The sequence below is a fragment of the Mixophyes fleayi genome, chromosome 7, assembly GCF_038048845.1.
Source record: "Mixophyes fleayi isolate aMixFle1 chromosome 7, aMixFle1.hap1, whole genome shotgun sequence".
NCBI lineage: Eukaryota > Metazoa > Chordata > Amphibia > Anura > Limnodynastidae > Mixophyes > Mixophyes fleayi.
In genome coordinates this window covers 98,548,947-98,565,748 of record NC_134408.1, presented here as the reverse complement: position 1 = coordinate 98,565,748, position 16,802 = coordinate 98,548,947, and the positions used below count along the sequence as shown (strand labels likewise).

General features: G+C 39.7%; 1 protein-coding gene across 4 annotated transcripts in view; it reads right to left on the bottom strand.

Annotated features, from left to right (window-relative positions):
• The window catches only part of PARD3B (par-3 family cell polarity regulator beta), a 1,062,783-nt gene that overhangs the window by 824,244 nt on the left and 221,737 nt on the right, over positions 1-16,802 (bottom strand). For all 4 annotated transcript variants that reach the window (XM_075180190.1, XM_075180191.1, XM_075180192.1 and 1 more), the window contains exon 3: positions 13,188-13,356. In XM_075180190.1, the coding sequence (XP_075036291.1) occupies positions 13,188-13,356 (169 nt within the window). The remainder of the gene's footprint in view (positions 1-13,187; positions 13,357-16,802) is intronic.

Genomic DNA, 16,802 nt, shown 5'->3' with positions numbered 1-16,802 from the left:
GTGTGGACATGTCAGGTTGAAAAGTATTTGTCTAGCAGGAGATAAAGAAATGAGCTTGCAAGATCCCTGTAAAAATGTAATTGAATAAAATTCATGCTACTTTTATTGGCAATTATTTCACAATTAATAATTAATCTCTCCATTGAAAAGGCTACCTTGGTCTTTAAGGAATGTAGTCTGTAAAATGTCAGCAGGATAAAAAAAATAGAGGAGACAAGCAAGTAAATAACTCAACAAAGTAAGGACATCTTTAATAAGTAATGCTGCCCTGCAAGAAATAAAGGTTTGTCTTCATACTGTGCATATTATATACACTGGCTGCAATGAGAACTAACGGTGTGCTAGACATTCAGCTAAAGGCCAGAAAACTAAGACTTCCTCTTATATAACACATCCCCTAAGGATTAGATAGGACTGACTACACTTGCAGGTTTGTTTGCAGATGCTAAATAAGGTATTATAAAATGTGTCATTAACCATGTGTGTTACACATTTACAATTTTCATGTGCAGTTGAAACAGGAGTTCTTTCCCAGACATGAATGTTAACAAGGAGTGATGTCATCTTAAATACCTAGACTATTTTTTAAATTATGCATTTTCTTTTAATTGCTTTAGTGTAATCTACAAGTTAAAGTAACAGCAGCCTTTCATGCCACCTTCATCCAAATATCCACCACAGGTACGAAACTCCGGTGTCTTAGGCCTCAGACAAAGATGCCCTTTTTAGGTCTTATAATAGGCATATACAAATGATAATTACAATAATACATATTAAAAAAGTGGTATATGAATGTATTATACACAAGAAGACCATATAAATTCCTGAGAGGGTGAACAAGGCAATTTGGATTGCTACACTAGATTGGTAATCTAGTATTACACAGACCTGATGAGATGTCAAATGCCCTTATATAGGATTCCCTCAATAACCTCTGTTTATACTGAATAACTTACCACCTGAAGTATATGGAAGCAAAACAAATACAAAATACTATCGGCCAGATTCATTAAGTTAAGTAATAAACCATGTTACAATGCAAGGGGTGCAAATTAGTTTATTATTTTGCAAATAAGGAAAATACTAGCTGCTTTTTCATGTAGCACACAAATACTTCATAGCTTAATTTTTACACTGAAATTTAAAGTTGATCTAGCACATACCCTAGCCCAAATATAAATCTGTCCCCACATTTTAAATTGACCTCCCCCTCCAATGTAACATGATTTTGCCAAGGTGCAAAATTAGTAAATTTTTTTCTCTTTACTTTCCTTAATGAATCAGGCCCAATGTGTATCTTGTATTTGGGCATTGGAAATGTTTTCCAATAAATCAGAGACAAAATAACCACAATCTAAACAAATTGTGACCAAACATCCAAGATTAAATGCTACTGTCAAAATTACCTGGCAACTGGTAGTCTATTTCATGTATTCTACAAGAAGTAGAGCAAGGATGGCCAAATAGTCAGAAACCAGAAGCCCAAAAAATATCTATAGGTACTGCAAAGAGCCACCTTTATATTGTGTGTATATACATATACCCAGTATAATCATACACCTACATTCCGTAGACACATGCATTGAAAATATCATTTACAATATCTTTCTATGCAATAAAGAAATATCCAGAATTGCCAAAATAATCAGAATAATCATAAAATCAGCACAGCTCTTACCGCACTACTGTGTCGAGTGGAAGAGGGTTCAAAGGGCTACCTATAGTCTCTTCACATCAGCTCACCCTGCTACTGCATCCACAATCCTTCAGACCTCTTAATCTGTCCCTCTGACCTCTTTACATGCTCGTTACATGCAAATCAGCCTCCTCACATATCAGACCTCATTACATTCCATCGAATCTACCCACATGCCCATCAAACTTCCCCAATTGCCATCTGACCTCCCCACGTCCGACATGCCCATCAGACCTCCCCACATGCCATTTACATGCCCAACAAATCTCCCCACATCATTATACCTCTGCAAACGCAAATAAGACCTCAATTGCCACCTGATTTCACCACATACCCCTTACATGTCATCAGTCCACCCCACATGCCCCATGCAGACCGATCAGTCTTCACACATACCACCAGATCTCACCACATTCCCCATAAATGCTATCAGACCTCCCTACATGCCCCTTACATGCCCACCAACCACCCCATGTGCCATCATATCTACCCAAATTCCGCATACATGCCATCAGATATCAACACGTGCACCTTAAATGCCCAGCAACTTCCCTACATGCTATTAGATCTACCCAAATTCCCAATACATGGCATCAGACCTACCCAAATACTCCATACATGCCAATCAAATCTCACCACATGCATTCAGACTTACACACATTTCATCGGATCTCCTCAAATGCCATCACATCTCCGTACATGGCCATCAACCTCTTCATATGCTATCAGTTCTCACATGCCCCTTACTTGCCCGTGCAGAGGAAGAGCACACTATACTCTGTCCTCCTCCTTTCCTGATTGGATTGTCTGTGACACTGACCTTCCTGCATTGTTCAGAGGTCACAAGATGCGGCTGCTCTCAGTCAGTCAAGCAGCTGAATGTATGTCTATCTGCCCCTGCCGACGCCAGGACAACTTTATTTCGTTGATGCTGCCGGCCAGGAGCCACATTTCAAAGCTCAAAGAGCCACAAGTGGCTCTAGAGTCACAGGTTGGCCACTGCTTAAGTAGAAGCAGCTAAATGTTTTTCTCATTATATTTCTAATCTTCTTACTATCTAGACTTGAGTCCCCTTAAAACCCATCAGCATGAGGAGGGAATGTATGTAAGAACTTCTTCATTCCGCTCTCGAAATCTAAAGTGGGAGTGTTCCCAAACTGAACTCTCTTCAAATTGTTCAAATATAAAGTGCCAATTGTAACCTTCTCGAATATATTTATGAGTTTTGATATCTTGAAAGAAATGAAAGTATTTTAAAATTCATGTACCCACAATATGTGAGATAAAACCTTTGTCTTCTGTAATTCTACATTTAAGGCTGAGTGTCTCCCTGAGGTTTTCTCCAAAAGACATACAGGCTTATTTCCGATCTTTAATACTTTCGTTGAAGTTTGCAATATACGTATGAATGCTACAGGCATTTCTTAATTGTCCTTTACCATTAGAGAGCTTGTTGAATTCTTTCATCCCTGTCCACTGGTTAGAGCTGAAGGAATGTTAACTATACAGTATACATGTTAGACATGTTTTTGTTATTACCGTATATACTTGAGTGTAAGCCGACCTGAATATAAGCCGAGGCACCTAATTTTACCACAAAAAACTGGGAAAACTTATTGACTCGAGTATAAGCCGAGGGGGGGCTTTTTCAGCATAAAAAATGTGCTGAAAAACTCGGCTTATACACAAGTATATACAGTACTCTGTCTGGCCTAGCCAGGCATGATCACTAATCCAATGATGTCGTACCATACCCTCAAAGATAGCAGACATATCCATTACTATTAAGTATGGCCAGTTTATTGTACTGCAAGAGGATATCACATCTCAATTTCATGGACAGAAGAACTCTGAGACAATGGGGACACTGGGGAAAAGAAAGCAAACAAACAATGGAACTATACTATGGGGGTATTTAATTGTTAGCATTAACGGGGAAAAACGAGCGCTCAAAAAATCTTAGCGTTAATACGGTAATTACTTGCGGAATTTCAGCTCGCTGCTCCCTGAGCGGCGAGCTGAAATTCCGCGAGTAAACTACCATATTAACGTTTTTCTCGCGCAATATTACCGTATAAACGGTAATATTTTTTGAGCGCTTGTTTTTTCCCGTTAACGCTAACAATTGAATACCCCCCCTATGTGTTGAACTCTGCAAACAGACCAACAAGCACAATCTAGAAAAGAAGTCCTATAAAAAGAATATTTTTATGCAGTAATTCATTATTTATATTAGTCAAACATTAATTAAAAATAAAAATAAGAGGCTGTTCACCTCAAGTTTAAAGCAGCACTCCCAGATAAGGAAATTCACCCCACGCAGGACGCCTTTTCACCAGAGTCCCGGGTGCTGATCTGTGCAGATGTTCTTCCTTGGCTATGCGGTTTGTCTCACAGCCCCGGCCAACATGTGGGGCTCTGTGATGCTGCAGACAGGGAGGCGTGAATGGGAGGAGCCGCATGTCACAGAGATCCAGGCTTCTCATTGTCCCTCCTGTTCATACCCCTTATGCAGCCATTTAAAAGTGAAGTGGAGAAATAAGTCACATGACTATCTGGCAGTGCAGCTTTAAAGTTTAGTTGCACATTTTATATTAAAGGAAATAAAATAAAAAAATATGTATTAGATAATTTACTATTTTAACATTGGTCTATTTACTAGACTAACAAATACGTTTCTAATATGTTATGGTAACAATACCGAATTAAAATGGGTGGTGGCTGGTAGAAAAGGAGTAATTGTGCTTCAATATTTTCTAAGAAACATGACTAAATAAAAGTAAATGCTCCAAAAGGCTATAGGGCCCTGAAAACGTGTGCTCTGTAGAGATCAAGAGGAGATGGACACATATAAGTCAGGTAAAAATGCCGTATTTATGCCGCTATGCTGTGTTGCACGCAAATCAAATTGCTTCCAACTCTGCACCAGTTGCATATGCACCAGGTTTACATCAGGGGCACTTATACCCAGATACACTTACATCCAACCAGCTCGTAAGGTAACATTTGTTTTGATGGCAAAAAAACGCATTCACTATTAAAAGTTTGATTTAAATAAAAAATCCTCTATAATACAGCAGGTATAATCTTCTGTCTGGTGTACAACTGAAAAGAGCAATACATTCATGCCAAAATAAGTGCACAAAATCATATTATACCATACTCACCCAGAATTTCCTTTAGGCTCCCGGAAGATTAGGCACCCGTTGTGGGGGTGGGGCTCAATGATGTGAGTCCCTGTAATTAAGCCACTCCCCCTGCTTGACAATGCCATAAATCTGTACATTTCCTAGCAGGGGACGGCCTCTAATACACCTGTCACATGACCTCAAAAGTCGGCAAGTATTATACAAGCTCAAGCAATGAAGAAAGCACCTATCAGCTTCAGAGTTAAATATGCAGTCAGCCAGAAGCAGCTAGCTAATTATGGAGACTGTCGTTGCCATCAGCATGTATTTGCACCAGCAACCTGCAAGTGATGCGGCTACTGACAGGTGTATATTCATATATGTCTCAGTTTGTGATTACGTGCCCTTACTGTACTTGGTTTGCATTTGCAATCACATCCTCTCCAATGATCCTCCTCTCCAACTGTAAGGAGGTGCAAGTACTAAAACTGCATACAGACGACATCGGCATACTCCTTAGATTGTGAGTCTGCGCAGCATAAATTTTCATATTTTACTCTACTCAAATGGGCATATGTCCAATTCAGCATGAGCTCGTGTGTGTCCAGTCCAAGCACAATACAAATCTGTCCCTCTCAGGGAAAGAAAATATGAACTGTCACCTCATTATCAAAGGGATGTCCCATTCCGGGATTGCTATCAATGCCTGTGCCTGTCAATTCAGATGCTAACTAGAGAAGAGAAGCATTGATCATACAGGTGGTGTATGTGCGAGTCTGCATCTTTACCACTTCACGAGCAGGAGGTTTCCCCATATGCATACCTCCCAAATGTTTCGATTTGAGGGCTCTGCCCCACCATCCCGATCAGTACAACTTTGTCCTGAGGGTCAGCAAGTTGGGAGGTATCTCATTGCAGAGTAACACTGAACAGGTGCAGTATCTTTTGAGGGAAGCAGGGTAAGGGGCAGATAGTGGTTTATGCACGCTCCGTGCCGGTGTGATCATGACCCCTTGTGAATGGCTACGCCCTCTCTACCTTCTGTCCCTATATGAACAGATGCAAAGTTGGGAGGTATGCATATGTTCCCTTGTAGTTAATTTTTAATGCTACCCCTATCCCTTGTTTATTGCCTTTCCCTGCAGCAGGATATAAGTGGTTAAAGAGTTGCGCCTTATTCAACTTGATGACTTGTGTAACGAGAATCTAATTTTAAACATTTCAATTATATTTGTTAAAAATGTAGACACTTATTACTGTACTTATTAGAGATAATACTACATAGTTGTCAGGTGTAACAAGTAAAGCATAACCCTATGTCTATGTGGCTTCCACAAGCTAACTAAACCTGATTTATTTATTTTTCAATTTTTTTTTTTAAGGAAGCAGATTTCAGTATTTTGTACTTTGTGGCAAAATAATGGGCAGTCATAGCACAGTCTATGCAAAAGACAGCTGCAAATCTGAAAGCAATACTGCATAGCTCGGTGGACATGCCTTATGGGGCTGTCAGTCAAACATGACGTTACACTGGGGACCAGCAATGCAATGCTTCATAAATCCACTTACTATGTTATTTAAGAATGCACACAGTGACTGAAATCCCAGCGCCTCTACTTTTATCCTTCAATTGCACTGTCTGATAAAAAACATATGTAAAAAACTATTACGTAAAGTATTGATTGAATGAGGCTCTGTGGTCTGAAGATGGACTGTGGTTTGCAATCAAGTTCACAGAACTTAAAGAAACAACCTGGACTTATCACAAGTTTATTAGATTAGTTTTGCAACAAAAACAGAACAGTTTCATTTGATGTGAATTCATAACATCAGGATTACATTTCATATACTGTTGTAATCACAGGTGTAATTATTCAACATTCCACACGTTTTACATGAACCCTGATTGATACTGCATGTATTTTTGAGATATGACAGAATTAACTGACAACATATGGCCATAGCAAATGTTTTATTTACATGTGAATTATGGATACACATTCTTCTAGCGCTTTAACAACGTGTGCTTTTTAGTGTAACTGCATAGTTAAAGCGGCATTTCTGGGAAAACTGTAAAAAAAATCATTAATTTCTCATTGGCTGAATCATTATAATTGAATATCACTCTTTGGCCTATAGGATCCAAAGAACAAACTGAGCAAAGCACTCGAGGTACATCTGTTCCATGACTGGTTGTGAAGCATTGCCTTTCAATTGGCTAATAAGAGACATTCAGCCAATCAAAAATGAATGCTGCTTTTCAGCCAGTGGGAAGCCTCACCTCCCTTCTAATAATAGCAAAAGCAAAGCACTGTATTTACATGGTAAGGCAAAGCATCAGATATTGGGTAGAAAGTAATGTGACTGGTATACAGTTTGGAGGTTAACGCACAGTTTGGCTAGTATTTGGACAAGTAAGGCGAGATTGGTTTCTGTGTACTGTACAGGGGGGCATCTACTCCCCGGGCCAGTTCCATAGTGGGCTATCTTGGGATGGATCACTGGGCCACCTGCATTTTTGTTCCTTTAAAATGTTCCTAATAGACTGCTGAATCGATTCTTCCCTGAGCTAAAATTTTTCAACCCTCCCCTTTGTGTGTACAGTATGTAGTATAAGTGTGTTTTCTGTGTTTGCTGTCAGTATCATGGGGTGATTGAGAACTAAACCTGTATATATCTGCTTGGTGTTTGTATTATTTTTTTTATAAGTTCTGGATGCTTTTATACTTTTGCCTCCTTTTAAAAATTTCCAAGAATATGCACCATTTTTTCTTGTTGCCCATGATAATGTAAAATTGGGGTTGGATTGTATATCCAAAAGATTTCACAGTCTTACAAGATAAATAATGAAAGAATGGATGGTTTAATAACTACTTGGAAACCACTGATAATAAGAATGCCTTGTTTCATTACATTTTTAATTGACAGTTTAGAGGAGTCAGACATCTGCATAACAGTACAGAAGGCAAAAGGAAAGTGCGAGAGAGAAAAAATTAGATTCCTTTCACAATAGCCAATAAGTGATACTGCTGGCCTCACCTTTTCAACTTAGATTACACAAGATACAACCATGAAGAGAGAAAATGGAGGGAGTAGTAAAAGGTGACAGTAGGGTTCATTTAGTAGCGGAACCAAAAAGGATAAGACAAAACTGAGTGGTGGAAAGAAAGTCGTCATCCATCAGCATGCATTATCTGATAACGCAAACCAGGAATTCCTCTTTGTTAAAAAGAGCAGATTTCATACACAAGATGTCTCTTAAGATGGATCGTCTGCAAATAATTAAAATAGGGTCTTTTGGCTTTGTTTGAATGACCCAAAGAAAACAAAATATGCAAATGCAGGGCACAAATCACAGGAACTCATCTTGAGTAGATGCAGCTTCCAGCAGCAGAAGGCATTTCAAATGCAAGCGATGCTTCCTAAAAATCACTCTAACAATAGGATGGTTAATAGAAGAAAAAGCAACAGGAAGTTATTATTTGAAAACATGTCACTTTAAGCACAAATGTAAATCTAGATTCAAGGCCTAAAAGATTGTTTATAGAGTCCTACAGTACAAATGTCATGATAAAGTTACTTCCAGCTTTAAATGCAAATAATATGTGACACAGAGGTGGCTCATGATGAGAGCCAGCTATTTTAATATGCAGAGAACAGAGGTGTTTAGCAGTGTGTCACCAAGTATTCTTATTATAGACTGTGCAATTACAAATGTAGCATACAGTATAATATCATAGCAAGTAGATGTCCTTCCTTGCTGAATGGAAGTTGAAGCCAGGCTCCCTTTTAAGGATGTATCATTCAAAGTCCTGGGCACCACCTAGGAAACTATGATCCAATTTCCTTTCCTCTTTTTTAATTTCTGTGGTTTAAGCTGTCATATCACTGTTATGTGGATATCTGTATGAAAATTAGGGACAGGAACCAGCTAAGGAGTTGAAATTCTTAAAGTGGACCCTTCATCAGGACCTTAATAAGACTTTGCGCTGACATGATCATCATGACTGCAAGACATCTTTAAATCAGTAATTTCACTTCCCACAATTCTCATGAACACACCTTACTGATGAGATAATGGAGTGACGAGCACATTAGACTGCAAAAACACATCAACAAGAAAAGAAAGGTAAAATAAAAGATATTGTCAAATACACTGTAGCTCACTGTTGTGAGCACCTATATATTAGTCTGTTCTAGCAACATTTTTTTTCTTTAGATTACAAACCCATTACTAACTCTCATTTCCTACACCAGTGGAATTAAATAGAAATTACAGGGAGTTCGTGTAAGCAGCCAATGTATCCAAAAATAATAATCAAACTTTAATATTACTTTGAAACAAAAAATCACTTTTTCATTATTATTTTTTATTGATGATGTTTGTAATAATAATAATAGTGATATAATTAATTTGCAGATGGCAATAATGTAACATAGGTTGCAGATGGACCATGGGCAACAAAACGTACATATTATTTTATATCAACTCTGAAAAAGGCAGCAGAACCCCTAAGCTGGATACATTTACACTTGCTGCTTTAAAAACACCAATGATGTTTGTTACAGGAGTTGACAGGTCACTTTAATATATTAAATGCAGCACACATATTTTATACTCTAAGTATATTGTCATATAAAATATACAAGATATATGCAGAATTATTGCGAAAAGAAGGGCAAATATAGTAATCTATTCTGGGTTTTTTTTGTCAAGCACATTAGATTGGTCTGCTAATGTTGGGAGTACCTTAAGCTGGGTACACACTACAGAAATTTCAACCAACTTTTTATGCCGAGCGATTTTACATATGATCGATGTTCCGATTGCTCGGTCCATGGACTGCATACACACTAGCCTTGTTTAGGATGATAAAGGGAAGAGCGGACGTCGAAAAAAAACAAACAATAGCAGGAACCTGAGTGAGTGACTGCAGAATTAATGCAGTTACCTGTCACCTGTTGTTTTACACTGATTTGGGGAGGCAGCATTGCCCATGATGTGCCCAGGATGAGATATTTACCCTCTGGTCTCATGGTGTGGGTAAATGGTGGAAGTCCCCTTTAATATTGCTATATTTATCAAATGTTTTAGCTGGGATGATACATTCAGATTGACATCTCATTTCCCTTAAACTCTACTACTTAGGCCAAAAAAGTTAATAAAATGACTTCCAAAGACACTGGTGTACAGAACTTAATGAAAAAACTCAACTCACATAGCTTTTAATTCCACATCAGCTACAAAGCATCTTTATTTCCGCTAATAGCTAACAACACCTACATTATAATTTTTTCATGAATCTTAATGATTAAAAGAAAGTTAAAAATAACTCTTGTAAAAAGTGTTGTATAAACCCATAGATGTAGTCTTATCTACTTCCATTTTAAACCTTGCTGGACAAAGCACAATATGATTACATTAGCTAATTGCCCAGATAAGGAGGGCAAAAGGGCTCATGGAAAGACATTCTTTAGATCTGCTCCAAAATTACACAATACAGGACTACAGGAAATGAAGGTGGATGAAAATCCTATTACTGTAATGTGACAGTTTTAATAACAGCAAATTATCTCTAGACCCGCAGTAATATGTTTAGATGCTAACATCTGTACAAAAGATTCCTATTGCTAAAAAACATTTTAGGCTTTAGAAGAGTAGTTCAATGGCAAGCAAGGGGGAAACGCTTGATTTGGTTTAACTTAGTTTAGCTGACTAGGTGGTATTATTTGTTTACAATCTTTATGAATCAACCAAGCAGGGTAACCACTTAAGGCTGGGTACGCACTACAGAATTTTTTGACCAATGTGTTAACAACAATGATTTTACTAACAAATGAAAAAGGAAAAAAACAGTCACGATCAGTATGTCAATTCATGCGTACACACTATACATGTTTTAAAAGATTTACCCTCAGATTTGTGCTCTTCATCTGTCATAACCGTCAGCTGAAAAGAGCATGACTCTGTAAACTCTATAGAGATCCTGAACATGAGTGCATACACACTGCAGGATTGGACGGATGTTGTTCCATAGCTGAACGAGATTTATAGTTCTGCTGAACATTCAAATCAAACCAAGGACTATCATGCATCATCTAATTGTACACACTAATGCGATATCGGACTGAACGGTCGTTTATCGGGTGATTGGCCCGATATTTGGCTGAAAACACTGTAGTGTGTACCCAGCCTAACTCCATAAATGTGTCCTCAACTGTTTGTAATAGATTTGTTTGCAATGAGGCACCTAAATAAAGTAAAAGAATGTGCTATTTGTGCATTATTGCTCATCTACTAAATCAGGTAAATAATAAAGTGAAACAGCGAGGTTGAAACTAAAACTAAGACATGTGAAAAGACGGTGATGGAGATTTCTGGTAGAACATGGTTTCTTTCAGAGAACAGAAACATATGATACGGGTAATTTAAAATGAGGGATTATTCAAGATTGCACATCTAATTTGATTACGGTTATTAGATGCATTGGATTTTTTGCAGTTTGCAATTCCCTTTACAGACACACTTGAAACAAATTGCTGATTGTTGTAGCAGAACAAAACGGCTGTTAACATTATTACACTTAAGACAGACATGGAAACTTGTTTCTGATTGGCTCTGAAAAATTACAATGTGTTTTTTTTTGCAATCATGAATAATATAGAAATCACACATATTTCTTTCAGTGGCATCAATGCTACAAATGTGCTTCAGTAAAGCAGATGTGCATTTATGAAACAAAGGAGCATGTGACAAAATGGGGAGCCTAAGCCACTTCAGTAAAGGTCAGGCCTACCTGAGACCCCTTGCATACATGACATACAGCCAAAAATGTATTTATCACGTTGTCTTTAGTTTTTTGTTTGCCATAGACTTTTGACAGGACAAAGAGGAGAGTCTAGGGCCTAGTGCTGCCTACAATTAATTGCAGTGTGGGGGAAACAAAGATGTGAGCAAACTGATAATAGTATTACAGCTCTGGACTGCCATTCTATGCCCTATGCCTTCCCCACCACCATCACACAAGGCAAGCGGAAGGGAATTGCCTACGGATATAGCACTTAAGGAGGGATCAGAGGGAGTGGGGGTGCTCATGGCACTTCCACTTGCGCTTGCTTCTAAATAAGGTGATTGTGGTCAGTCTTGCCAACACTGATGATATCAAAATGTGTTGGCAATTGAAAGTACTAGTATCCTCTAGTAAAATAGAAACAGATGTATATCTTTAAAACAGATCGATTTGCCAGAGATTTCATGAATCTTTATAGTAATGTCATCAGGGTACTTTTGTTCCATACATCTCCCATTTATACCCTTTTCATTAATATAAATTAAAACAGCATCCTCATCCACCCCTAGTTCTTCAGCATCAACCCGTGCGTATTCACTTTCTAATCCTCAATCCTTGAAATCCATTCTGCAGTTTATCATTTATTTCCTACCTAATTAGTTTTTATAATTGTAAATGCCGAGATGTTATGGAGATAATCAAAGCGCTAATTACCAGTAGCACATTCTTACAATATGATATGACACTAGAAATTGTATTATAACTAAAGTGTGCTGCTTGCGTTCTGGCAGATGAGTGCAGGGAGGAAGGTCTGCAATGTAATTTGGCATCTCACTGTGTATGGTACAAGGACATTTAAACAAAACCAGATATTCATGTTTCAGAGTATTTGTGCTGGCAGAAAAAGAAAAGAAAAATAACATATTTCAACGTATTTGAAAGCAAACGTTATTCATGACAGCAAATAAAATAGCAAACCAATATATAATTAACACTTGAGCTGGTGTTTTAACTTCTTATGCCCATACTTAACAGCACTCTGTAAACAAGATCCTAGGAAATCAAGAATATATCCAAGCCAAATACAAAAACACATACAGGAACAGAAGATTGGAGTGACAAGTAATAAACAAATTGCCTGAGTGAACAAGAGACAAACAGCGACAGGTACTGCTTTTTCTTTAAAGATGCAAACAATAGGTACACACAAGGTAACATTGTAACAATGATTTCTACGAGATTCCCTTCTCTGAGAATGTAGTCTGATGCCATCATTTAGGCTTAAGAGCTATGTTGCAGTGTCATAGATATTGTTTACTTGTTCTATAAAATACTGCGCTCATAGCTAATGCAGACAGAATATAAAATAACTAGGCTCAGAAAGCAAGCCTACTATTTTGTTCTTGTTAAGTGTATGCTGGAAACAACTAGTGGTTTGTAACTCCCACATATCTATCAAGAGTAATATGTGAATAACTTATAACGATCATTCATATTTTATATTGCACTCATAAAATGGTCAATAACTAAAATGTGAAACACAAAATGTTTCTGGATAGGAAAATGTCATACCAAGCTTTAGAGCAGAGTGAGTGACTTCAATTTCTCCTCGAAGTGGCTGGAGCGTGGAATGCTGAGCTGCCAAATCTGCTTCAAAAGAATTGGGGCTAAGACTGTTTGTGAGGACGGGTGCATCTTCCATTTTTGTGGATATGTCAAGTTCATCAAACACAGCAATCAGCTGGTAGAAGAAGACAAAAATAGTTAAGCATATGGCAGTTATACAAACAAGAAATCACTGTATATCTAAGCTCTGCTAATCAAATAACATTCACAGTGCTAACTACTGGGATAATTTCATTACATATTTACTAGGTCAAGCAGCTTCTCTTTTCTCAAAAAAGTTTCATATAGACCCTGCCAGACACTTGGAGGAAATTAACTGAATTAAGAGACACAGCAATTAATAAGAAATTATAGAAATGTGCTAATATGAGTTTATTCATTTGTACTTGCATCATCCTTCAAAATAATAAACTAATTAAAATGTGACTTAAGATGCAAAGTGGAAAAATAATTAATAATCTAGTGCTGCTGAAGTTTTATCTTTTATAAATCATATTTGTATATTATAAGTAGATATTTTCAGTCCAGATGCTATTTAAAATAGAATATAATCTGTGGAGGTTCCAAAAAGACTGAAAAATAATGCTTTTTCTGTTATATTATCGGAAATTAATTATTGCTGCCTATGAGGACAGGTAAATAATGGGCATGGCAATGGGGGAGGGGTTGTTGCTAATGGGCGGTGCTACGGACAGAGGTGAGGGAGGAGAGGCCGTGCTACGGACAGAGGTGAGGGAGGAGAGGCCGTGCTACGGACAGAGGTGAGGGAGGAGAGGCCGTGCTACGGACAGAGGTGACGGAGGAGAGGCCGTGCTACGGACAGAGGTGACGGAGGAGAGGCCGTGCTACGGACAGAGGTGAGGGAGGAGAGGCCGTGCTACGGACAGAGGTGATGGAGGAGAGGCCGTGCTACGGACAGAGGTGACGGAGGAGAGGCCGTGCTACGGACAGAGGTGACGGAGGAGAGGCCGTGCTACGGACAGAGGTGACGGAGGAGAGGCCGTGCTACGGACAGAGGTGACGGAGGAGAGGCCGTGCTACGGACAGAGGTGACGGAGGAGAGGCCGTGCTACGGACAGAGGTGACGGAGGAGAGGCCGTGCTACGGACAGAGGTGACGGAGGAGAGGCCGTGCTACGGACAGAGGTGACGGAGGAGAGGCCGTGCTACGGACAGAGGTGACGGAGGAGAGGCCGTGCTACGGACAGAGGTGACGGAGGAGAGGCCGTGCTACGGACAGAGGTGACGGAGGAGAGGCCGTGCTACGGACAGAGGTGACGGAGGAGAGGCCGTGCTACGGACAGAGGTGACGGAGGAGAGGCCGTGCTACGGACAGAGGTGACGGAGGAGAGGCCGTGCTACGGACAGAGGTGACGGAGGAGAGGCCGTGCTACGGACAGAGGTGACGGAGGAGAGGCCGTGCTACGGACAGAGGTGACGGAGGAGAGGCCGTGCTACGGACAGAGGTGACGGAGGAGAGGCCGTGCTAAGGACAGGGGTGACGGAGGAGAGGCCGTGCTATGGACAGAGGTGACGGAGGAGAGGCCGTGCTACGTACAGAGGTGACGGAGGAGAGGCCGTGCTAAGGACAGGGGTGACGGAGGAGAGGCCATGCTACGGACAGGGATGACGGCGGGGGACTGTGATATTACATATGTGGGGAATTACTCCCTCCATATGTTATGTGACCACACACACTACATGGGATGGCCACATTCTCTCTGGTGCGCACACTTCCTTGGGGACTAATTAACAATGTTGAGAGACATGGCATACCTGCAGATATTCCTCTTTTCCTGTAGTAAACGCTACATATTTACATGTTTATGCGAGTTTAGTACTATCTCCAATGCAGCCCTCACAACAAAAAAAAGTTGTGCATCCCTGATCTACTACAGAGATCAAAGACAATTAGGTCACTGTTGCTTTCATCAAGGAATGCACACCAGGCCAAAACAGTAATGTGGTTGAAGGTTCCAGAGCTATATACATCTGCATGTGGCTATTGAAATCCTATTTTCTCCATTTAAGTTTGTGGTCAGTTTTCTGAATCAATTATGTGAATAGCCACAATGCTGCAACCAAAGAAAGCTGTGTGTAGAAGCTACGTATTTATCAAGTACCAGTGCAATATCTGTTCTGTTATTGCCATCTTAGAATGGCTATAATACACCAAACATAATAACAATTCTTTATTATTTAAATAAAACATTTTTAATGCATTAATGTTTTAAATATTTGTAACATTTTTCAAATACATTAAATCTTTACAAAATATTTATAAAACGTATACATTTTGAATTATTATTTTTACGAAGTGAAATTTAGATGGCTAAGACATGCACAAATGTTAACTCTTACTGCTCCAAGACAAGTGTCGCTCAGCTGGTTCTGTGATATATATTTCTTTATTTCTCACACATTACTGTGTCACTAGATCTTCACATCACTACTCTGTGCTGTTTGGGGGTCCTGTTTCTTCAACTACCCAAATTTCAGTATGTGACTTCCTGCTTGTCTCCATTTCCCTCCCCACATCATTACACTGGCCCTGTAATAGCTAGCCCTGTCCAAACATGCACAATCAGAAAAGTAGACAGGTCACTGCCTCCCACAAGGATCTAATTATCTTATTAGGGGTGGACAAATTAATTTGGCATTCAGGAACTAGCAGAATCTTTAAAAATAAACATAAAAAAAAACAGGTGATATATTTGGCCACTTAGTCCTCAGCAGTAATTTGTAGGCACATTGGCTACCTGGCTTATTCATAAGTGTGGGGTCACAAAACGTGCAGGAGATACAGAATGATAACAAAAAGATGATCAGACCCTATTCAAACTTACCTTAAAGGATAATTCCACCCCACACTAATTTTTTTCTAAATAAAATATGAATGAAGAACAATATTACTCCACCAGACCCAGCAGATACCCTACATGTAAATTATACAGGTTCTGTGGCTAAAACCTAGGTAAGATAGACTGTTAAATCACCCAAAGGACCTATATAATGTGCATACATCATGATTAAATTGAATGATATCAATGATATATGTAGATCTCTGACAGTATATTCCGGTGGTTCCCAAACTGTGCGCCGCGGCTCCCAGGGGTGCCGTGACGCTGTCACTGTGGTGCCGCGACGCTGTCACTGGGGTGCCACGACACTGTCACTGGGGTGCCGCGGGCCAGCCATAAAAAACAATACAAAACACAGAAACTTACCAATCCGTCGGGCGCCGGGACCCAGCAGCCTCCTCTCTCCTGCATCTGTCACTGAATATCGATGTCAGTGACAGCTGCGGGAGAGAGGAGGCTGCTGGGTCCCGGTGGATTGGTAAGTTTCTGTGTTCTTTTTTTTTTTTTTTATGGCTGGCGCCTGGCGCGAGGCAGAGTGAGAGGGATCGCGACAGCAGGGCAGAGGAGGGGGACCGCAACAGTGGGGCAGAGGAGGGGGACAGAGAGCAGAGGAGGGGGACAGAGAGCAGAGGATGGTGACAGCGGGGCAGAGGAGGAGGGGGACAGAGCAGAGGAGGGGGACAGAGCAGAGGATGGTGACA